General features: G+C 49.8%; 2 protein-coding genes across 3 annotated transcripts in view; one reads left to right on the forward strand and one right to left on the reverse strand.

The window, feature by feature from the left end:
• TOMT (transmembrane O-methyltransferase) overlaps positions 1–24,386 on the forward strand; it is a 28,302-nt gene extending 3,916 nt beyond the window's left edge. Inside the window, 10 exon segments of the mRNA XM_027115621.1 lie at positions 4,627–4,709; positions 5,325–5,462; positions 9,883–10,088; positions 11,012–11,154; positions 12,547–12,566; positions 20,493–20,544; position 20,674; positions 21,425–21,698; positions 22,812–23,008; positions 23,504–24,386. Coding sequence (XP_026971422.1) covers positions 5,381–5,462; positions 9,883–10,088; positions 11,012–11,154; positions 12,547–12,566; positions 20,493–20,544; position 20,674; positions 21,425–21,698; positions 22,812–23,008; positions 23,504–23,824 — 1,296 coding nt within the window. The 5' untranslated portion in view covers positions 4,627–4,709; positions 5,325–5,380 and the 3' untranslated portion in view covers positions 23,825–24,386.
• On the reverse strand, positions 3,380–19,244 carry LAMTOR1 (late endosomal/lysosomal adaptor, MAPK and MTOR activator 1). Of its 2 annotated transcripts, none has more exons than XM_027115620.1 (5): positions 19,046–19,215; positions 14,208–14,353; positions 13,879–13,956; positions 13,409–13,535; positions 3,380–3,471 (listed from the first exon to the last, which is right to left on the reverse strand). In XM_027115620.1, exons 1-5 carry the CDS (start codon positions 19,085–19,087, stop codon positions 3,466–3,468), a joined length of 399 nt encoding a protein of 132 aa, XP_026971421.1. In that variant the 5' UTR covers positions 19,088–19,215; the 3' UTR covers positions 3,380–3,465. The 2 variants fall into 2 exon arrangements, with proteins under 2 accessions (XP_026971421.1, XP_026971420.1); XM_027115619.1 differs by lacking the exon at positions 3,380–3,471 and adding an exon at positions 12,434–13,065 and having other exon boundaries at positions 19,046–19,244.
• Positions 24,387–24,474: the final 88 nt, after the last annotated feature.

A 24,474-nucleotide genomic window follows, 5' to 3' on the forward strand; every position in this document is an offset into this window, starting at 1 on the left:
TGGGCTCTAGAGCACAGGCTCAGTAGTTGTGGCGCACAGGCATATTTGCTCCACGGCATGTGGGACCTTCCCAGACCAGGGCTCGAACCTGTGTCTCCTGCATTGGCAGGCGGATTCTTTTTTCTTTTTTCTTCTGACTCCCAGGCCTTATTTTTTTTTAAATAGATCTTTATTGGAGTATAATTGCTTCACAATACTGTGTTAGATTCTGTTGCACAACAAAGCGAATCAGCCATATGCATACACACGTCCCCATATCCCCTCCCTCTTGAGCCTCCCTCCCATCCTCCCTATCCCACCCCTCTAGGTTATCACAAAGCACCAAACCTATTTCCCTGTGCTATGCTGCTGCTTCCCACCAGCCAACTATTTTACATCCGGTAGTGTATATATGTCAATGCTACTCTCACTTCGCCCCAGCTTCCCCCTCCCACTACAAGTCCTCTAGTCCATTCTCTATGTTCCTGCCCTGCAACTAGGTTCATCAGTACCACTTATTTTTTTTTAGATTCCATATATATGTGTTAGCATACGGTATTGGTTTTTCTCTTTCTTACTTCACTCTGTATGATAGACTCTAGGTCCACCCACCTCACTACAAATAACTCAATTTCGTTTCTTTTTATGGCTGAGTAATACTCCATTGTATATATGTGCCACAGGCAGGCGGATTCTTAACCACTGCATCACTGGGGGAGCCCAAGTAAAGTTAAAGTAGGGTACACACAAATTCTATGGAACACTCTGCAGCTATTAAAAAGGGTAAGAGAGTCTACAACAATTTGAAAAGAAAAAAGTAGCTTTACAAAGGAACAGAAAGTATGTGTTTATTTTAAAATATACATAAGTTTGTTATATATGTCTTCTAGGAGGTTATATTCCCAAACTGTAAATCATGAGCGTTCTTGGAGAGCCACACTTTTCGTTTTCACTTGATGTATCTATGTTGTTTGACTTTATTCAGCTATCACGTTAACTTTTAAAATTAAAAAAGAAAAACAGTAGGGCTTCCCTGGCGGTGCAGTGGTTGAGAGTCCGCCTGCCGATGCAGGTGACACGGGTTCGTGCCCCCGTCCGGGAAGAACCCACATGCCGTGGAGCGGCTGGGCCCGTGAGCCATGGCCGCTGAGCCTGCGCGTCCGGAGCCTGTGCTCCGCAACGGGAGAGGCCACAACAGTGAGAGGCCCACGTACCGCAAAAAAAAAAAAGAAAGAAAAACAGTAAATGATATTTCCAGTCGGGAGAAGAAAAACTCCAAAACAGAGCAGGTATGCCCCTAACCCTGTCATTCATCAATTCAGTCAACGTAGACAAATGAGGAAGGCGCTAGGGTCTGACTAGCTCCTGGTGATGAGGCTGAACAGCAGCTGGGAAAGACTGACTCCAAAAACATAGCCACTGGAGCGAGTAAGGCAACCTCAAGGCTCGTCAGTTCTCCCCAGCAGTCAGGTTCACTATGTGACACCTTGAAGATATCATTCATTTATTCCTTCATTTCTTTCATTTCTCCATTTATCCATCAAGGCTTTAGTGAATACCCAGGCTTGGTGCAGGGTAATGGTGGGAAGAGAGAAAGAAGTCTGACTTCTTTCCCTGTCCTCAAGCTTACAGGGAGGGAACAGGAAGTAGGTTATAAAGAAATGAGTACAGAGAGTACAACTGGTTCAATTTATTGAACACCTGCTACAGGACATACAACAGCTCTCAAGACAGGGTTTGTCTCCATTTTACAGATAAGGAAACAGGCTGTGATGAAATTTTATTCAAAGTACAGTGGGGGCATATATCAATTAGTTATTGTTGTATAACAAACCATCCAAAAACATGGTGGCTTAAAACAATGAACACTTACTATTGCTTCCAAGCCTCCGAGTCAGCCATGTGTTTCTTCTGGTCTTGGCAGGGCTCATTCATGTGTTTGCAGTCACATGTGGGTTGGGTGACTCTCGTGATCTTGCCTTCGGGTAGGCTGGCTATAGGCTAGTCTAGGATGGCCTCACCTGGGATCACTGGCTTTCTTTTTCACGTATCTCACCTACACGTTTCTCATATCCCTCCAGCAGGCTAACCATGTTCTCTTGGCACTGGCAAAGAGCACAGGGCAAGTCCTCTCTTTAAGCTTCTATTTGCTTCATGTTTACCAACATCCTGTTGGCCAAAGCAAGTCGCATGGCTGAACCCAGCATCAGAGTGGATGGAACTACAAAGAGGGCAAAAGAGATGGATACAGGGGAGACCATGATAGAGTTCATCAAGGGAATCAATCTGATACAGGGCACAATGATCAATTTTATCTGGAAAGAAAGTCTTCATCAAAGAGGGTATGCTAGAGCTGAGTACTGAAACATGAGAGTATTCACTAAGTAGGCAGCTGTTTCTTAGAACTGGATGCAGGCTGGTTTGCCACAATCAATAGCAACCCAGCAGGATTTCCTGTGCTCTTTACAGACAGGGTTCTATTATTTGTATCTTGGCTTCATTCCTTCTGGTCAAGCATAGGGCAGCAGGCGCTGAACAAATGTTTGAAGAATTGAATTAAATATCTTACTGTGAATGAGGTGTGGACTGAAATAGCTGAACCTCGGAGCCAATTGTTAGAAAGTGCAGCTTAGCATCAACACCCCCAAAACAGAAATCCTTGTATTTGGCAGTTTCTCATTCATTCCTCCCACAAGCATTTCCTGAGTGCCTGCTGTAAGCCAGGTTCTGTGTTAGATGATGAATAAGACACAACACTAGCTCACAGCCTGGGCTGGTGTTTAAATGGAGAAGACTAATAACCCTTTCCAACGGGCAAATTTGTCGAACTACTTGGGGCTCCATTTTATCTTTAATAAATAAATAAATTTATTTATGTATTTATTTATGGCTGCATTGGGTCTTCGTTGCTGCACTCGGGCTTTCTTTAGTTGCATCAAGCAGGGGCTACTCTTTGTTGCAGTGCACGGGCTTCTCATTGTGGAGGCTTCTCTTGTCGCGGAGCACAGGCTCTAGGCGCGCAGGCTTCAGTAGTTGTGGCACATAGGCTCAGTAGTTGTGGCTTGTGGGCTCTAGAGTGCAGGCTCAGTAGTTGTGGCACATGGGCTTAGTTGCTCCGCGGCATGGGGGATCTTCCCGGACTAGGGCTCAAACCCGTGTCCCCTGCATCAGCAGGCAGATTCTTAACCACTGCGCCACCAGGGAAGCCCCAGGGCTCTATTTTTAATACTAACTCATCCAGAAAAATGCTTCAGGAGCTGGTGCTACACAAAATCAGAAGTCCTTTGGAACTGCACTGAGGTTCTCTGATGGTCAAGATTAATGGTAAAAATCCGCCCTTAAATGTTTTAAGCTAAAATCCATGTCCTGTAGTGCTGAACTCTGGGGTCCCAACTTGAGAAAAGTATCCAGTCTTGCTCAGAGGCATCAAACTTCTTGTGGGTTCTCAAGTGGGACGCATCTAGGTGAGAAGCAAGCCAGCTTCCTCTATTTCTACAAAAGAATAATGTGTTCTTTGTTGTGTCTGTAGATTTGATATCCAAAGATTCAGGTCTCCCCAATCAACAACCCATGCCCATCAGGCCAGTCTCACACTTGACAGAGAATTCATCTGTGAAGTGACTCAAGCCATCACTTACCCAAAGCTCAGTTGAGACTGCTGCTTTTTGAGAGGAAGACATTCACTTTCCATTCCTCTAAACCTGTTAAACTCTATCCTTCATATGTTAAGTCACCAAAAAAGGAATTTACCTAGACTGTGTTAAGCTTAAGCTGAATTATAAGCTCTCAGGTCCATGGTTTTTTAAGAGGAATTCCATTTTAAGAACATTTGTGAATTTCATAGTCTCTGGATACAAATTGTTTCTTTGAATTGAATGATGAGAACCACATATACTAAGGTTTCCACTTTTGCTTTACTTGCCAGGAATTTCAGGGATAAATAGAGGCATAGTTTCCTAATTCCCTGGTTCATCTCTCTCTCTTCCTTTATTCTGGCTTCTAATCTTTCTCTTCCATGTTTTCATTTTCTATATCTGTACTGTCCAGTATGGTAGCCTCTAGTCACAAGTGGCTATTAAGCACTTGACAGGTAGCTTGTCCCAGTTGGGATGTGCTGTAAGTGTAAAGTATCTCAAATTTTAATATCAATTATATGTTGAATGATATTTTGGATATATTAGGTTAAATAAAATATATTATTAAACATAACCTCACCTGTTTCTTTTGACTTTTCTACTAGAAAATTTTAGATTACATATGTGGAAAAAATATATACACATGGCTTGCATTTGTGATGTTCATTATATTTGTTGGACAGCTCTGTTCTACAAATCATCCTGTTTTATGAGTGTGTTATTACCATAAAATACCTCAAATCCTTTTGGAAAGCAAGTAAAGTAGTAAATGCAAAGGAGGTGACAGTAGTGGATGAAGTGAGAAGGGGAGGTTGACTGGGACATGTATTTGTCAGTCTATTTGTCTTTTGTTTGTGTCAGCTCTCCTCTTCACAGGTGAGTGGTGTTCTCATGGCTCTGCCCAGTCGAAAAATTCTCAGCTTTATTTGAGCTAATAAATTGGAAAGGATCTGATAAGACAATTCACACCACATTGTAAATGACTGATAACACTGTGTTCACCCCTCTCAAGGGGTATTTCCATTTTAACAGGGAACAATCCCTGAACCCAAAGGAATGAATCCCTAATGGTGGAGTTTCAGGCATCAGTGACAGGTGAGTGAGAGTGAGGCAGACTCTGGTCTTATATGTATGTATGTTTATATATGTATGACTACATTCAGGACGTAGCTGAAAGTAGGGTCTTCCGATGAAAAGATGATGGGGCCGACAGACAAGGTGAGCAGAGAAGGTAGCAGATCCCCATATGGGTCAGACTGCAAAGGGCTGTCAGACACCAGATCCAGTGCAGGCCCTCAGGGGTTTGTTAAGCAATAGAATAGCCCAGTTGATGTCACCAGAGGGTAGCTATAAAGACAGCCTTCATGGCAACTACTATGGAGTAGCAGAAAAGGACTCAGAGTAAGATTCAGAAGACTAGGATTGTAGTCCACAGCTGACTCACTGGCTTAACTTTGGGCAAGTGCTCTCACCCTGGGGCCTCAGTTTCTTTGGAAAGTAGAAATGGGTATTATAACTATCAATGAACTCTAAGGGATGTGAAGGTGCTCAGAGAAGTAGGAAGTGCCCTACAAATGCAAGGAATCATGATTGTTATCTTAAAGTAGAAATGCAGCCATGCAAACCTGGAGTAGTGGAGGGTATATAGCAGGGGTGGAGAGCTATGAGGAAACCTGAGGGCCAAACACCAGTCCTTCTCTGTCCTCCCAGGCTGAACCCGGATTCCCAGGGCCCATGCTTCCACCTGACAAATGATGGCTTGAGTTATGAACAAACAGGACTATACGAACACTTCGGTGCAAGAGCCCCCTGTGGACTACTCCTTCCGAAACATCCACGTGACCCAAGGTCAGCCCCCAGAGCACAGCATTCCACTCACCATGGCAGCAGGATGGGTGTGGTCCCTAGGGAGAAGCCAGTCTTCTACTTAAAAGCCTAAAGAGATTCTTTGCATAAGCATATGGGATATTTGTTGCTGCTATTTTGGGGAGAGTAGTGGGTAGGAAGGTGGGAGTGGAAGCGTTTGGCCTTTTAAAAAATTACCAGCAAATCTGAAAGGACCCAGGGGGCTTTCAGGGTAACTGATGATCTTCAAAAGAAGCCAGGCTACAGCAAGACAGTCAGGTGGAAGAAAACAGGAGAGCCAGTCTATCAGCCAATAGTATATTCTCCACTTTTTACCTGGAGAGAAGAGACTAATGAAAGGAAAACACAGGCTGCTACAGAGTCCAGCCAACAGGCAGAACCCACTCTGAGGACACAAGCCTGTTCTGATCACTGGTAAAACATGTAAGGTCTTGTTATTAACAAACTGGCATGTTTCCAGTCTAAATATTTATTGACAAATTTTATATTCATTTCAGTCATATCCAAATTTATTCCATTATCACCCACACTTATTACAGGTCCCAGCACTGCCCACGCTCATTCCTGTTTTATCATTCAGTGTGTGTGTAAATGGGCAGCTAGTACCTTTCAGGAGGGGACAGAGGGAGGCTCTCATCAAGATCATATTCTCAAGAGAATGTGCTTCTTCCCAGGGAAGTTCTGCTGTCTTTGTTATCTGCTCTCATAAACACATCAGTACGTCTGCCTTCACAGAACACAAGTTGGCATCAACATAACCTAGAGCCATTATCTGGCTTTGGTCGACTCTCTTAGGCAAGCAGCGGCCACCTTTAAGTTCAGGAAGCACATGAATAGTTATCAAGGGTACTGGATACTACTTGGGTTTGGGTTTAGGGTACTTACTACTTGGGTTGCCGTCAGCTACAACAGTAACTCCCATTTGTTCTCTCATAGCACACACCCACTTGCCGTGATCCTCCTTTATTATGCACAGCGTCACTTCTGATTGATGTAGTCCATGTTTCACAGGGTTTTAGCTGCAATAATGGCTATGTACAAGATAGCTGAGGTGACAGAGGAAGGAGAGAAGTATGGCTCCTACCTACCCTGAGAATTCCTAGATCTGAGTGGGGAGTGTGGCTTAGCCCTCTATGGTGTCCTCAGAAGGAGGGGAGAGACAAGTTACTATGACCAAGGATAACTGCACAGCACAAAACATAATCTGCACAGATGCCCTGTCTTTCATTTAACAGTTAAATCTTGAGCACCCACTATTATTAAGCCTTCTATATATGTGTGTTTAGGTCTGTACACGTATGCCAGGCATATGCTCCTTGCTGAGTGGGGAAGGGAGAAGGAGAGGCACATCTAAGCCCCAAAAGGCCAGTCCCCTCAGGTTCCCCAGGGCATTTGGCACACTTACTTAAAATTGGGGTTAGAGGACAGGGTAGAGTTTTGGGGTACCTGGTACACTATTTCCTGAATTAATCAATATATGGATCATAGAATCTGAAATGGCAGTGACTTTAGAAGGCATCCAGTCTACTACCTCCAACCCATAGTGCTCTAACTGCTCACAAACCCAGTTAAGGGAGTCCCATACCACACACCTACCAGCCCTTCCATTACAGGGTGAGGAATGACACAAGAAAGTTCTTCACATCAAACACGTGTTCTCTGTGGACACGTGGGAAAAGCTGCATGGCAACCCTTCATAGATATGAAGACAGAATTATGTCTTCCCCAGATCTTCCTGGGGCTAGACAACCCCTAGTTCTCTGAGTGTTGATATCTGTGGTCCAATTTCCAGACCCGCCTTGGCCTACTCTGAACAGGGCAGCTTTGACAGATCCTCAGGCAATGCAGTGCTCTGATGGAGTCTGCGGAGAGCAGCGTGGACACCCTCCTCCACCCATGATAACAGCAATCCCAGGCAGCCTCAAGTTCTAGGCAATGCCATCCCCAGTGGCTCCCCCTGAGCTGGGGATCAGCCCATGCTTGCTGGCATTCCCCAAGCTGCTGCCTCACCAGACTGGAGGCTAGTCCGTAGGTGGGCTTATTTTGATCTTAACTTTTACTCATCTCTCTTTTCATTTCAGGGTTTGCAGTCAGGCGATGTGAGGCTGGGGGTCAGGATTAGGGTTTATTCACGAGCTGGGGTACTCCGCTTCATGACCCTCCTGCCACCTCCCCCCCACCCTCAGGCCCCAACTGTGGGTCCACTCACTCCCGGACCAAGACAGAGAGCCACCTGGTGGATGCTGCCTGACCTGCAGCTGAGGAGAAAAAGTTCAAGCTGGGTGGGGGTGAAAGAGAAGTGTGTCTAGTAAGAGCTGAGGAGAGGGTGAAGACAAGTGGACCAGTTCAGAAAGTACTACTTCCTTTCTGAGAGGCAGCTTTAGACAAGTAACTAAAGGCATAGAGGCAACAGGAAGCATCTAGTCACCTCAGCCAGAGCTGGTGTATGGTTCTGACTCTGCCACTGAGACTGTGAGCCTCCTGGTTCTCCCTGCCCTGGTTCTTAACTTCTTTAATGGATGCCCCTCCCCCCACCCTCGTTCTGCTTGAAGAATCTTATCTATTTCTCTAACTTGTATACACTCTATGCTAATGATTCTCAAGTCTATGTCTCCTTCATATCCAACTGCTTACTCGGCTTCTCCTCTTTCTAGTACTATAGGAACCTCAGATATGCCAAGGCCAAGCCTGAACTCATCACCTTCCCAACTTTTCTTTTTTCTTTTTTTTTTGATTGATTTATTTATTTTTCTGGCTGCGTGGGGTCTTAGTTGTGGCACGCGGGATCTTCATTGCAGCATGTGGGATCTTTTCGTTGCGGCACACGCGGCTCTTTGCTGCAGCGTGTGGGCTCCTCTCTAGTTGTGGCGTGTGGGTTTTTCCTCTCTTTAGTTGTGGTGTGCGGGCTCTGTAGTTTGCGGCACGCGGGTTCTCTAGTTGAGACACGCAGGCTCAGTAGTTGTGGTGCGCAGGCTTAGTTGCCCTGCGGCATGTGGGATCTTAGTTCCCCGACCAGGGATCAAATGCACGTCCCTGCACTGGAAGGCAGATTCTTTACCACTGGACCACCAGGGAAGTCCCTCTTCTCCTTTTCTTAATCCTGTATCAGTTCATAGGACTGGCATCTCACCAGTCATCAAGAACATTGGGCAATACCCTTGAATATTTTTTTTTTTTTAACCGCGCCACACAGCATGTGGGATCTTAGTTCCCAGACCAGGAATTGAACCTGCATCCCCTGTGTTGGAAGTGCAGAGTCTTAACCACTGGACCGCCAGGGAAGTCCCAACACCCTTGAATATTATTCTACCCTTGCATCTAGTCAACCATCAAGTCATGCTGTTTGTATGTCCCTCATCCTTGCTTAAATGACTGAAAGAGCCAAATTGGTCTTCCAGTCCCACCCACTCCCTACAATCCATGCTCCACACTAAACCTTCAGTGATCTTTCTGAATTGAGAGAGCTGTATCATCTCCTTTGCTTTCAACCCTACAGTGGCTTCCCATCTTCTACAGGATAAAGTCTAAGATGCTCAGCCTGGTTTTCAAGACTCCGTGTCTCCTTTTCCCTCCTTGCCCCCTTGTGTAGTACGTGTGTGCGTGCCCATGCTATTCCATACCTCTGTAACTTTGCTCATGCTCTTCTCACCTTTTCCACCCTTCTTTGCCTGGTTAACGTCTCCTAACCCACTGAGATATCCAGCTCAGGCTTCACCTTCCCTGGGAAACTTCCCTAAGCTCCCAAACTGGGTTAGGAGACCCTTTTCCGTGCTTCCACAATTTAAATAGCATTTATTATAGTATATTCACCGTTTGTTTTCATCTTTCCCATCTGAGCTCCTCCAAGGCATAAACATCTGCTTCACCCCTGCTCTATTATTCATACAGAGCTCATCTCTCATTTTGTTCACCATTGTATATCCAGTATGTGGCACACAGCAGATACTCAATACTAATGGAAGAGGGAGAGGACATCAAGAGTGTGTGACACTGAAGTGAATTCTATAGGCTCTACCAGTGGATAATTCTGGATTTTGTGCTTCAGCATCTTGGCTCAAGTCCAACACCTCTGCTTCTTGGTTTCCTCATCTATAAAATCCGCCTCCCTCCAACTCCCATACAGGGGTGGTATACAGAGGACCCAATGATACAATAGACCTGAGAGGAGCACGTGATCCAAACCAAGAGTTTGGGATGTGAAGTCTTTGACCCTTAATCCAAGCTCACTCTGACTGCTGGGGCCTGGGGAGCAGTGCATACAGTCGCACTGGACACAAGCATGGGATTCTGGCCCTGCCAGCTCCTCTAGCTACAAATTCTCCCAGTTCTGTTCCTTTGCCACCCCCCACCCCGAGCCAGAAAAGCAAAGATGACATACCCAAAGTTCACTCTGTCCCCACAGATCTGTTAAACGAGAAGCCACGGACAGGGCTACGACCACTCAGGCACGCAAAGTCAGGGAAGTCTATATCTCAGTCCCTGTGGCTGAACAACAACGTCCTCAATGACCTCAGAGACTTCAACCATGTGGTTTCACAGCTTCTGGAGCATCCAGAGAACCTGGCCTGGATTGACCTGTCCTTCAACGACCTGACTTCCATTGACCCTGTGAGTCCAGAGGGTGGACCTGAAGCCACCTTGTCCAGTCCCCAGCCTCTCCACCTCCCACATATTATCAAGGAAGTAGTGAGGCAGCATGGTGCCCTGCAAAGCACATGGCTGTGGGCTCAAATAGATATAGGTTCAAATACTAGATCTGCCTCAGACTTTGTGACCTTGGGCAAGCTCCTAACCTTTCAAAACCTCAGCCTTGCTGTCTGAAAAATGGGGATAATATGCCAGCATTATAAACATTTTGTGAGGATTAAATGAGAACAAATGAAAAGCAACCGGCACATAGCAAGCCTTCACATAGGAGGCTGAAGTAAAATCGTAGCTTATTATTGGGCACCTACTGTGCTTTGTGCCAAGTTCTTTTGCAGAGGTAGGTACTAAAAGTACAGCAGTTACTTTCCATGAACTCAGGCTAAATTTTAAGAAACAAACAAAACTGGCCCCTTTTCATCCAGGATCTGTGCTAGAGGGGAAAGGAGTTAGAGTATGACTTGTAAACTGTTCCCCAGGTGCACTGATCTCAATTTAACTACTATTTTAAAAGCTCTTATGTACCTAGCATGATGCTGTCCCCTGTCCCCTGTTGTGATAAGAATCTTAGAACACCAAAGCTGGAATGGTCTTCAGTGAAGGGACAGCTAAGGCTCAAGGAGAAGCAGGAGAGCCCAGGCACCTGGCAAGTCAGTGGCAGTGATAGGACCCAGGCCCATACCTTCTGCCCCTCGGATCACAGTGCTCTGTCAGTGTGGTGCCCCTGTACCCCTTCAAAGGCAAATAAAAGTAGGTTGGAATCAATCTAGTACGGCTCTGGGGGTGACAAATCATTCCCCAAACTCTTCCTTCTCTGCCCACAAGTCAGTCCTGAGCACAGATACACGGCTCTGTCCAGTCTAGCTTCCGGTTTCCTTCCCCAACAGGTCCTGACAACTTTCTTCAACTTGAGTGTGCTCTATCTCCATGGCAACAGCATCCAGCGCCTTGGAGAGGTGAACAAGCTGGCTGTCCTCCCTCGGCTCCGCAGCCTGACACTCCATGGGAACCCCATAGAGGAAGAGAAGGGGTATAGGTAAGTGCCCTGCCTGGAGGTGGGCTCCGCTGGGCTCCCATGAGGGAAAGGAGGAGCGTTAGGGTTAGAAACCTAACACCATCCTTCTGCTATGCTTGGACCAGGGAAGGGAGTAGAGGGCTTTAGGCATTTCTTGATGTCAGTCAGGATAAATTCAGTCTCCCCCACACTCTACTCAAGTCCCTCCATTCCTTGCAGTCAGAGGAGATAGGAGCGACTGGTGGAGGGGGAAAGGGGTTCTAGAAGGGGGCCTGACCCCCAGCCCAAGTCTTCCCCACAGGCAATATGTGCTGTGCACTCTGCCCCGTATCACCACGTTCGACTTCAGTGGGGTCACCAAGGCAGACCGTTCAACAGCTGAAGTGTGGAAACGCATGAACATCAAACCCCAGAAGGTCTGGATCAAGCACAATGCACTGTGAGGTTCCAGGGACCCCAGCAGTCCTGAAGGCCTGGGGATGCTCAGCTTGGTTTGACAATAAATGATTTGAGCTGTTCAGCAGAAGTCTCTTATACCATGTAAAGATGCCCCCCAACTCAGGCAAGCGCCTGTAGCTCTGGTCTTACTTCACTGGAGCAAGGAGGAAGTGGAAGGAGAGGCCTGCTGGCTTGGGACGCAGGAGACCTGGGCTGATTGCATGGCCTTGGGAAACTTATCTAACCTGTCTGGGCCCCTTTTCACTCTTTAGGTCAGATATCCTGAGGTTAGAGTTGCTTCGCAGAGCACCAAGGTTCTGTGGAGATGCCTCAGAGGCTTCCATGACAGGAGGCCAATAAGATGGGCTGTGACCTCTGAACCCCTCACTTCAATCAATCAGATGAGAGTAGTTCCACTGTCGTGTTTACATATCACGATTCTACTTAAGATTTCACTTGATAAAAAGAATCTTCTGCTTGAAACTATGTGTCTGCTGACTCTGTACCAGGTGCTGTTGGTCTCCCTGCATACATCCACTCCCTCACCAGGCTTCTTGGTAATTCCACTGAGCCTGAGGCAATACCCACAACAGTGAGAGCTGCCTCAGATTCAAGTTCAGCTTTGACAGTGTTCCCATCACTGGAGGAGGGACAAGCTGAGTCTTATCATATCTGAGGTTAGTGCAGGCCAAGTCTCAGCTAAGACCTGGGAACCCTGAAGCCTTATCTCCTTGATTCCTTTTAGTGCCCCTAGAAGATGCCCCCTCCCCATCCTCCACCTCGCTGCTCACAGACTTGAGTAGCCAGAAGTAAGTAGTAGTGGGGTGGGCAGGACAGAGGGGCTGGAACCAGCACACAGATGGATACACTTCCTTTATCGAGGGTGACAAACCAAACCAAAACAAAAAAAACCAAACATGTAAAAACCCAGGGTGCTAGAAATACAAACTCAATTCATTCAAATTCAAGCTCATCCAGACCCTGGTCACAAGCCCTCGTGAGGTGCATGTGAGCACCAAGTCAGGGAGAGGGGGACAGAAGTGAGGCCAAGAAAGGGTAGGCAGGGGGTCCTAAGAGGCCCCCTAGTGATCACCCTCACACTGGCACCTGCACCTTCCCAGTGACAGTGAAGACCTACCAGGCCCTGTCCCTGTGACCCCCACCCCACCCGTGGCCAGGGCTTTGAAGGCCAGTCCCAAATGGTTCTACCCTCCCCTGTTCCATCCTCACTTGCTCAGGCTTCTCGCCTCACTCTTCTCCTCCTCCTCCACTTTCTTCTGTGATTAGTAGCAGGTTAGGATACTGTATAAGCCACAGTGAGGCTGGGGGCCAGGGGAGGCAGGGTGGAGACGGAGTGAAGAGAGGAGAAGAAGAGCTGTCCAGGGACCCCTCTCTTCATGGAATCCCAAACTGTACAACCAGCTCCTCTTTTGCGTCCACACGGATCTGAGAAAGTGCACTGTAGGCATAAGCAGCTATCCTGGAGACCTGGGACAGAGGGACCGGGAGAGAGGAACAGAGAGACAGGTGAGAAGGGAGATCCGGAAGCAGGCGGAGGGGATGGGTGGCCAGAGAGGGAATGATGGGGGACAGGGAGCCAAAGAGAAAGGCAGGGATGGGAAAGACAGAAGGGAAGAACAAAGGGTAGCAAAAGAATGAAGGTTTAAGAGAGGGGATGGGGAGAAGAAGAAAAGTAAGAGTGAGGTGGGAGTGAGCAGGGCCCACAGGCTACCAGGCTCCCTAACTCCACTTCCCTACCTCCTCTGAGGTGGAGGGGCGAACCCTGTGCCTCGCTGCCACCCAGGCAGGGGCGGGGCGAGGGGTGGCTCACCTGCTGCAAGTCGGCGAACGGGACAGGCTCGCTGGCCAGCACTTGGTGAGGCTGGCTGGTGAGGGACGGCAGCGGCGGCAGCTTCTTCCAATGGGTCAGGCTGCTGCTCAGCACAGCCAGGCGGGTGCTGGCCGAGGGGGAGGAGGGGGGACAGGCAGTCAGGCCACAGTCGGCCCAGCCAGCCCAGGCAAGCTTCACTTCCTCAGACCAGAGAAGTAGGTGACAGGAGCCTCAGCTCACCACAAACCCACTCCAGGCCGACCTCCTTTAGTCTCCATACCCTTGAGTGTCATGGGGCAAACTGGCTCAACAGGACCATCTACTGAGGCACCCAAGTGACTTGGGGCCACCCCCCAGGCCACACCCAAAGGAGAAGCCCGGACTGGGGCCCAGGCTCCAAAGCTGGATCAGAGGGAGGGGAAGGGAGGGGCCCAAGCAGCCTGAGGGATCCCAGCCGGCCAGAGGCTCACCTGTACTGCCTCGCCCGGTCCATGTACTCGTGCTGCTCCATGCCCTGGGAGTCTGCAGCAGACACGTCGATGATGTTGCTTTGGGGAGAAGAGGCAGAGAGGACATAACAGGTGCTTCCGAGATGGACAAACAAGACTCACTGCCAGGTGCCAACTCCAGGGCTATCTGACACCAGTGTCCCTGCCTGCCCACGGGAGCAGGGCTGGGCCCAGAGGCACCTCTTCCCACTGATCTTATCCCATCCCCCACGTCCTGGGCCTGGCTCTCCATCCCAGTCTTTAATATGGATGAAGGAGGTCTGCCCCAGGCCCGGTCCTGTGATGCCCACCTGGCTGTCTTGGCGAGGATGGAGGAGAGCAGTGCCTGCTCATCGGTGCGAGCGGAAGGCAGGCTGTGATAGTTGGGCTCGGCTCCATTGAGGGCTTTGGTGGGTGGGCTGCTAGGGTCCAGCAGCAGCTTCCGCTCCTCTCGGTCCTAGGAGAGGCCATGGGGGTAGACATCAGCCCTGAGGCCCTTAGTCCAACCCACCTTTATTAGGCTCTCTTCTCAGCCCAGCTCTGACCTTTAAGCACCAAAAATATTTTTATTAGGAATATCCCAAGTGCCCAACTGTACGGAATGTCGGCTCTAAGACTCAGATCCTGCCTGCCCTTGGAAGCTAAGCTAAGCTAAGCTGGTGGTCTAGGATGAATTAAAGTGGAACCAAGCAGTCTTAGAGGCCCTGAAAAGACGGGCAGAGGCACAAAGCAGGTATTTAGTAACAGCCCTGCAGCTTCAGAAAATGATCCAGGGCTTCCCTGGTGGTGCAGTGGTTAAGAATCCACCTGCTAATGCAGAGGACACAGGTTCGAGCCCTGGTCCGGGAAGATCCCACATGCCGCGGAGAAACTAAGCCCGTGCACCACAACTACTGAGCCTGCGCTCTAGAGCCTGTGAGCCACAACTACTGAGCCCCCGTGCCACAACTACTGAATCCCGCATGCCTAGAGCCTGTGCTCTGCAACAAGAGAAGCCACTGCAATGAGAAGCCCGCACACAGCAACGAAGACCCAACACAGCCAAAAATAAATAAATAAATTTTAAAAAAAAGAAAAAAGAAAATGGTCCAGCCCCCAGCAGAGAAAGGATATTGGAGACTGGAAGACAGAGGAGGTGGAAAATACCAAAACGGAAAATACCAAAACAGTGGGGTGTAGAGGAGAAACTAATACAAGTCAGGAGCCCAAGAATGGCCCTCCTAATCCCCCAGACCAGATCCTCCCCAGCAAGGCTGTCTGCTCCCAGGATGGAGAGGCCCTGTGAGGCCAGACAAGGCCCTGGGCCCCAAGGAAAAGCAAGTCCAACCTCTCAATGGCCATTCCTCATATTATCTCAGGACAGGAGTTCCAGCTGCAAACTCTGGGCCCCACAGTCCGAGTGTCCCTTCTTTTTCTTTTCTCTTTTTTTAAATAAATTTATTTATTTTATCTTTGGCTGCGTTGGAGCTTCATTGCTGCGCATGGGCTTTCTCTAGTTGTGGCGAGTGGGGGCTACTCTTCGTTGTGGTGCATGGGCTTCTCATTACCATGGCTTCTCCTGTTACTGAGAATGGGCTCTAGGCGCGTGGGCTCTAGAGTGCAGGCTCAGTAGTTGTAGCACACGGGCTTAGTTGCTCTGCGGCATGTGGGATCTTCCCAGACCAGGGCTCAAGCCCGTGTCCCCTGCATTGCCAGGCGGATTCTTAACCACTGCGCCACCAGGGAAGCCCTTTTTTTAAAAAATTATTTATTTATTTGGCTGCACTGGGTCTTAGTTGCAGCGTGCAGGATCTTTAGCCGCGGCATGTGGGCATCTAGTTCCCTAACCAGGGATCGAACTTGGGCCCCATGCATTTGGAGCATGGAGCCTTAGCCAATGGACCACCAGGGAAATTCCCAAGTGTCCCTTCTTTTATTTTATTTTTTTTAATTTTTTAAACATTTATTTATTTATTTTGGCTGCACCAAGTCTCACTTGCGGCATGCGGACTCCTTAGTTGTGGCATGCAAACTCTTAGTTGCGGCATGCATGCGGGATCTAGTTCCCTGACCAGGGATCAAACCCAGACCCCCTGCATTGGAAGTGCAGAGTCGTACCCACTGGACCACTAGGGAAGTCCCCAAGTGTCCCTTCTTGAGGGCAGGTCCCTTCTACTCTCAGGTGATCACTCTCCTCTCTTCCGATGCTCTCTTTGTGTGGGACTCCCAGAACCAAACTTGGTGCTCCCGGTGTATCCTTACCTGAAAAGTTGGAGTTGTTCCCTCCCTTGCCAAGCCACCACACCTCTGTGAATGTGGTTTCATTAGTTTCAGCAGCCCTGTTTCTGCTAGCCTATGCTAATCACTACAACCCCCAGAACTGACCTGGGACCAAACCAAGTCTCCCTGGTCCTGTATAATTCTATGTGTTATTTCTCCTCGTTTTAGCCCCTTGTTCTTATCTACTGCAATCTTTCTGAATACAACCCTGCCTTGAGCCCATCAGCTGCAAATCCCTGCTGGCTTTGTGTCAGCTACAAACTGGATAAGTGGATATGCTGGGTATCTATCCAAAGCATAAAGAACAAGGGTACCCAGGACAAAACCAGAGACAAGGGTGCATCCTGGCTAAAGCGGACTCACCAGCCCTCAGTGCCAGACCACTGGACTCCTTAGTGTTCCGTTTCAGGCCTATCTCAGTTCCTACCAGACTTTCACACTTGCAGGCTCCCAGCTCCCCTGCCCACAACTCCACAACTCTCCTTACAGAGGATACTTCCTCCTACCCTGCTTGCCCTGCCCTAGGCAGGGCCAGCCTTTTGACATTACTCTTCTGTCTCAAGCCTAGGTTGCCCATGTCCCCAGTTCCCAAGAGCATGAGACAGAAGCTATGGGCTTCTGCCTCATCAGCTCCCAACTCCTAGACACCCCGACCCCCTAAAACACAAGCTAAGTACTAAAAACAAGATGTTTGCCAAAGATTAAACTATCTCTAAGGAAAGCCAGCTCCATAATGAAGCCGGAGTTTGCTTCTTCTTATATGTCCATCTTTTCCCCAGCCCCAATTCAGACAGATCCTCCTGCAGGATAAGGGGTTCTCCAAGAACAAGGTTGTTTTCCTGAGACCTAGACTCCTGGAAGAGGCCATGCTACCACAATTAGAGTGGACAAATAACATCACCCCATCCCCAAAAGGGTGACTGGAGCATGGGGGAGGTTTTCACACCAACGTTTGTCCTGGAGTCAACGTCAACCTGGGAGTCAGAGCTTCACTGCCTACTGTAGCACAGACATGTATGTGGCCTATCACTAGCCACCTGGTCTGTGGGCACAGCTAGAAGACACAAGTCTGCCCAACGGATAAAGACATGACTTGTCATCAAAATACCTTGCCTGTGGCACTTCTCAGCTCTGTAACCTTGGCTAAATCACTTAGCCTCTCTGAAGTTTTTCTTCACATTTAAATAGACATAACTGGTACCTATATGACAGATGTTTTGGCAAGAATCAAGTGGGATAACTGTAAAAGGTCTTTGAAAACTGTAACATGTTATACATTTCTCTTTATTATTATAACAAAGGGTCCAATATGAGAGTGTGAGAGGGGCCTGCCCAAGACCCGAAAGAGGGGACAGTGAATGGTTTTGGCTTGTAGACCAGGTAGTAAGCAGACCTTCTCCACGTGAGGCCTCAAATCACCCAGGACTGATCAAGCACCATCTCTGGGGGTTAAAAACAGAAATGAAAGCCCATCAAGGGGAAGGTGGAGATTCAAGAAAACCGCAATTCCAGCTAGAAGCTGGTATCCTTTCTCATAAAGAGTTAACCCTTGACTCATTCCCTGCAAGAGTCCATATTATGGTTTAAGGGACAATTTCCCATTAAACCATAGCTTTCCCAGTAGGCAGGGATATTGCCTCCTATTTCTAACAGGCTGGAGTGAAGTGTGAAGTACTGGCTGTATGGCATGCCTAACATAAGGCACAGACATATGTATATGTTCACTGGGCATTTGGAGGCTTAATGAGGCCCAGGGGCCACCCATCCCTCTCATACAAGTGACATTTTCCCCAGCTTAAGTCCTTGACCCAAAATAGATTAACATGAGTCACTGGGGAAAGACCTACTTCCCATTTACCAGTGATATAATCCGTTTCTGTGACCATCTACTCCACTGGACTGTGAGCTACTTGCTGAAACCTTTCTACAGTTTTTGTCTCTATATGTGTTGAAATATACAATCCAGGCTTAGAGGTAACCAAAAAGGCAAGTGGCCAACAACTTGAGACTTCATCCTTGAAAAGGTCTTCCCCTCCTCAAAGGAGGTCAGGCAGGCAGGGCAAGGATTTAAGTGTGGCAGGAAGTTAGAATACACCAAGAGGAAGAGACAGAATTTAAAACTGTACAGGCCTTCCCAGCCTAATCCTTTCTGCAAAAGGATCAGATCTACAGCCAAATTCCCAGGACAAACACCCTTCTAGCTAGAGGAACCCTGAGGCCCCAGGTAGGGACTGCACTGAGGCAGGCCAAACTGAGCTCCCCAGGCCACCTCTCTTTTCCCCCCAATCTAGCCAAAGCTAAACCCGATTTGTTGCTTTCCAACTTCCCACAGGTCCTGATGTCCTCACTGTGTCTATTAAAACCTTCACTGATCAACTCAAATGACACCAACTTCCATAGGCCTTCTCCGACCCCAGATCAGCAGTGACCTTCCTTCTTCAACCCCAGGGATTCAGAGTATACACAGATTCCTGATTCATATCGGGACACTCTAACTCAGAGCCTCAGCTTACCCACCTTTACAATGGATTCACAAAGCCCGCTAATACAAAACACAGAGAAGGAAGCTGGGAAGAAAGTGCTTCCCCGAGACCTAGGCTGAGGATCCTTTAAATTGTAAACGTCTGAAGGTAGGGAAAGATGGAAGGCGCGCGAGCGAGCGGGACACGCGGCTGCCTGCACATCCCAACACAGGGGCTGTGCAGAAAGAAATGAGGCTTCAAAAGGGGTAGCAGCCCGGCCCGGCGTCTCCTCTGTAATCTGTCCTCTCCGGGCCCCCGTACTCAGTGAGCCCTGAAGTCCTGCTGACCCTCTTCTGCAGCCTTCTCTCTGGGCCCCATGCCCCAGGATCTCTGCCCTCACTCCCGAGCCCCGCCCGCGGCGGCCGCACCTGGTCCGAGTCCTCGTTCTCGCTGCTGTAGCAGCACCCCATGGCGGGGGTCGGGCCGGGCGCTCAGGCCGCGCCGAGGAGGGACGGCGTCCGTCAGGAGCCCTTCCGGTCACATGACCCGCGCCTGCATCCAGCAAGTAACCACCGCCCCCGCGCCTACCCCTTCCCAGAGGAGCTTAGCCGTCGCGGCTGCCGCCGGAACCCCGGCTTCCGGCCCCGCCCCTACCACGTGATCTTAGCCAACCAATGGGAAGGCACACGCTGCGTGACAGGCCGTGAGACACGTGATGCAAGGAAAGGGAGGGGCGGATCATATGACTTCAGCCTCTTCCGGGTCTCAGCCGGAGACTTCCACTGACGGTTATAGAAGCCCTCGTGTTAAGTGTATTATGTGTTCCCGTGGGCGCCAGGCTACCTTTGTGGGCCAGTGAGCGAATTTATACCAACTGCCGTCATGAAATACTCTCCTAAATGCCTTTAGAGGGGCGAGTAGGATCCAGGCTCTATGCTCCAAGAGTACACACCGATAGGCCCAGTTGCCTGGTGCCAAGGCTGGCGACATACAGAGGGTGTGTCACCCAACCTGGACTGGGGATCTGAGACTTACTGGAAGAAGGGACCTTATACCTTCACAAACCGAAGCAGAGTGGAGCTCAATCCTGGTGGAGGAGATAGAGGCCACCTCAGTGATCTCCTTGCCCTCAGGCATTTCTCTTCAATCTTGCCTTTTTACAGCAGTCATAGTAATCTAACACACAAAGCTCACAATCAGTGCGCTTCTTAGAAGCATCCCACATCTTCCCTTGGACTCAACACAAGTCCAAGTCTGTCGTGCAAGATCTTGCAGAGCCTGACACCCACTCCAAGCCCAGGGCAGTGGAGCAGGGGTTGGGGGAATGCCTCACCAACCACAGGGAAATACTTGGAGTTTCCTGATTGACTTTCTGGACTTTACACACATGGCCTGGCACACTGTCTCCCCACCCGGTCTGCCTGCCCAAAGCGCCTGTGTTCATGGAGCATGCCTTCTAGTGCTCACATTATATTCTCTGTTCCTGTGTCAGTCTCTTCTAACAAAGGTGGAGTTCCAGGGGGACAGGGACAGGATCCGACTCTTCTCTGTGACTCAAGCCTTGGCACTTGCTTAGGATTTGGAATTATTGAGTAACTCACAACCTCCCTATCACCTTGGCTCACACCATACCCTATGTCCTGAACCAAGGGATTTGAGGAGAGGTCACCAAACCCAGTAGCTTTATTACCCCTCAAATCAAGACCCCGGAGTTCTGTAAGTTCTTTGAGGGCTCCTGAAGGGTAGGAGGCAGCTCAAGCTTGTACCTGGGGTTGGTAACTTGAACTGCAGGTCTCAGGTGACAGCAGCAGCCTCAGCATCAATAATTGACAGCAAGTCCAGCCTGCCTCAGGGTTCTTCCCCACCCCAAGGACTCCCCCTCCTGTCCTATGCTCTGATCTTCCCCAAGCAGGAGCCTCCAGCCCAGGTAAGCGGGGCCCTTGAGTGTGGGTTCCCAAGCGCATCAATTCAGATTCACTGTCACTCACCTACCTATTCACCCCATTCATACACTCCTACTTTAATTTTTAGTCACCACCACCAGTGGCCTCAAAAGGGTCAGATGGTCCAGTGCGTGGGAGAAGACAGGGCACTTATCCCAGACAGGGGGTGGGGGGAGTGGGGAGAAGAGGCTGAGTTGGGGGAAAGTGTGTGCTGTGTGTATATGTGAATGTAAATGTGAATGGAATGCTGAGAGAGAGGATAGGAGGGGAGTGCAGGGGAGAGGAAATAGGACTAGAGAATAAATATACAATCACGGACTGTTCCTACCCCCAGGGAAATGCTGACAGAGGGAGGGTCCTGGGGTGGTTAAGGATATCTCATCCTAACACGCCATGGAGTGTTTTGATTGCCTTTTACTGAGGCAGAAGAGTGACAGTGAAGGGGTTCCTGACTACAAAGTTGTGCTCTTTTGCTACACAGTAATGGGTCAGAGACCAAGCAGGCAGTGGGTAAGGTGGGAGGAGAACTCAGGAAGGAACTGGTGAAAGGGGTTCTGAAGAAGAGTGACTACAGAGATAAGGGAAAATGGGTGGAGGGAGCAAGGTGAAGATGAACCAGGAGTAGGAAGAGGTAGTTTGGGGTTGGGTGCTGAACATAAGACAGTATGTTGTCCTTGAAAGTACGTGGGCTTGGAATCAGACCAGCTTGGATTCAAATCCTAGTTCTTCCGTGTGACTCTGGACAAAGGACTTAACCTTTCTGAGCCATGGTGTGTAAAATATAGGGATAATTGCTACTGGTAAGGGCTGCACAAATGACAGGCAAACGACATGTGTGGGTTTCCCTCCCTTCCTCCACCCCAGGCCCAGGTAGGGACCATGTCCCCCGCCATCGCGCTGGCCTTCCTGCCACTGGTGGTGACATTGCTGGTGAGGTACCGGCACTACTTCCGACTACTGGTACGCATGGTCTTACTCCGGAGCCTCCGAGACTGCCTGTCAGGGATGCGGATTGAGGAGCGGGCCTTCAGCTATGTGCTCACCCACGCCCTGCCTGGGGACCCTGGTCATATCCTCACCACCCTGGACCACTGGAGCAGCCACTGCGAGTACCTGAGCCACATGGGGCCTGTCAAAGGTCAGTGTTCCTTAGCCTTCTGCTCCAGGAAGCACCTCCAAGATGGTGAAGGAAGATCTGGGATTTGCCACTGCCTTACTGGGTGAATTAGGCAGGTTCTTGATCTTCTGTGGGTCTCTTTTTTCTTCTCTGGAAATGAGGGGGCTGGGCAAAGTTATACATTCATCCAGTAAAATTTATCACCACCTCTTTTGTACCAGGCATGTGCTAGGTGCTGGGGGAGGAGGTAGAGGCCAGGGATGAATCAGCCACAAAGGCTGGCATCAAAGGGGGCATGATACAGGAGAATAACCACCTCAGCACACAACCCAAAACCTTGTAATTATCTGTGTCTGAGTCTTTCTCCCCCACCATGGAGGTTTCTCCAGCCCATTCAGGGTAGCTGTCTGGCTGGATTTGTCTGAGTCCCAGCTGTCAGCACATGTGTTTTTAGAGTCTTATTTAAGAAATTCATCCAATTCAATGGTTAGAAAGCTATTCAATGAACACATCAAGGGAGAATGAAACTAGAAGGTCTAGCAAAGACCTCTCGGGAGCCTGGACAGTGGTCTCTCAGAAGCCTGGTCTCTCTCTGGTGGTTGTTTCTGCCTGGGCCCTCCTGGAGGAAGCAACATTTGAACTGGGCCTAGAGGGATTGCTTTCGAGTTGGCCAGGTAGTTGAGGACAGAGGTGGGGGAGGACAAAGCCAGCCACATATCTAAATGTGGCATGAAGAAATGAACCAGCATGGTTGGCTCTGGGCACAGTTGTTTGGGATGGCTGTGGTGGGAAGAATTGAGAGCTGAAACTGGAAAGGTAGGATAGGATCAGGTCCAAGAAAGTTCTGAATGTCAGGCTGAGGATCCCACGTTCAATCCCAAAGGCCTTTAGGTTCATAGGAACCAGGGAGCATTAGGGTCAGATTTGTCAGAAAGATTCCTAGTGGTTGGTGTGAAGGAGGCAAGCTGAGAGGGGCAGGGAGGCCACTGGGGCTGCTAGGACTGTAATCCAAGAAAGAAATGAGACTCCCGCTGGTTGGAGGTTGCAGTGGCAAGTGGGCATTTGAGACCCCTTTCCATGAGGGCCCCTGCATCCATCTCCCATGTCTGCTGCAATAACCATCTCCCCCCATAGGTCAGATCGTGATGCGGCTGGTGGAGGAGAAGGCCCCTGCTTGTGCACTGGAGCTGGGCACCTACTGCGGGTACTCCACACTGCTTATTGCCCGTGCCCTGCCCCCTGGAGGTCGCCTTCTCACTGTGGAGCGGGATCCACGCACAGCAGCAGTGGCTGAAAAACTCATCCGCCTGGCTGGCTTCGACGAGCGCACGGTCAGCCCCCACCTCCCCAACCCTGGTCTCCTTCCTGCCACCCCCAGCTCTGCCCTAGCCAGCTTCCCCCATGGGGGAATCCCACCTAGGAGAAGGAAACAGCTCCACTTAGGGAACTGTGAACCTGGAGAGTGTATGAGCTCTTGTTCTCCTGTTCCAAGTTACTGGCATGTATCTGCTGCTGGATGACAAAGAAGCAGTTAAGAGGAAAGTCTCTGGAGCCCAGCAAATCTGGGTCCAAACCTTAGTCTGCCTCTTGTTGGCTGTGTGATCTTGGGCAAAGCACCTGTCCTCTGAATCTCAGCTTCTTTACTAGCAGAATGAAAAATCACAATGCTGATCCTGACTCCTTGGGTTCTGAGGCCAGGGGAAATATGAGAACACACACGGAGACCTAGGCCAGGGCCTGGCACAAAATAAGCCAGATCCCGGTAGGGTCTGGTGTGGGAGAACAACCGCTCCCACCCTCATCTCCAACTCTTACCACCCCCACAGGTGGAGCTCATCGTGGGTAGATCAGAGGAGGTGATCCCGCGCCTAAGAACCCAGTACCATATGAATCGGATTGACCTGGTGCTCCTGGCACACAGGCCCCGACGTTATTTGAGGGACCTGCAACTGCTGGAGGCCCATGCCCTGCTGCCAGCTGGTGCCACAGTGTTAGCTGACCACGTGCTCTTCCCTGGTGCACCTCGCTTCCTGCAGTACGCCAAGAGCTGTGGCCGCTACCGCTGCCGCCTCCACCACACTGGCCTCCCTGACTTCCCTGCCATCAAGGACGGCATAGCCCAGCTCACCTACTCAGGGCCTGGCTGAGGTCCAGGCCCAGGGGTACTTACTGCTGCCTCCCCCCACCCCCCAACCAAGCAAGGACCTCAGAATATCCCCTCCCCTCCCTGCTTGTGGACTGACACATACTGGGCTCAGGGCTGGGGAGTCTCTCCTCCCACCTCTGTCTCACTCTGGCTCCACACTAACCTGAGGCCTCAAGTTCTGTCAGGCTCTTTGATCCCACTGGTCCCCCTCCTTCCAGTCCAGAGTCATGGACTGACAGGCAAGAGACTTCAGCTCACAACACAGCCCTGTCACTGATTTGCTGGGTTACTCCATGGGAGTCCCTGCCCTGCTCTGAGATCTAATCTGTTCTAACACCAAGGAAGTTGACTAGGAGAGCTCCAGGGGCCTCCCAGTTCTGGCGCTCAGAAAGCCTGCCTCCCACCCCCCACCCCACCCCACCCCATGCCATTCCAGGTGGGATCAAAGGAAACAGTAAACACTGAGTTAGAGGCCCTGCAGGAATGGCTGGGTGCAAGCTGGGCCAGAGGAAATGGCAGTGGAGCCTGGGCCCACAGCCAGGGCTACCCTGGCCTTCCATAGCCCTAGCCCGCGTGGCCAGGTAGATTTGCCTGAAGTCCCTTGAGAACCCTCTCCCCAAAGCTCAAGAGAAGATGCTGCACTCCTCTAGG

Source organism: Aethalodelphis obliquidens, unplaced genomic scaffold (assembly GCF_003676395.1).
Source record: "Aethalodelphis obliquidens isolate GAN/ISIS:26980383/991018 unplaced genomic scaffold, ASM367639v1 scaffold14, whole genome shotgun sequence".
Classification (NCBI taxonomy): domain Eukaryota; kingdom Metazoa; phylum Chordata; class Mammalia; order Artiodactyla; family Delphinidae; genus Aethalodelphis; species Aethalodelphis obliquidens.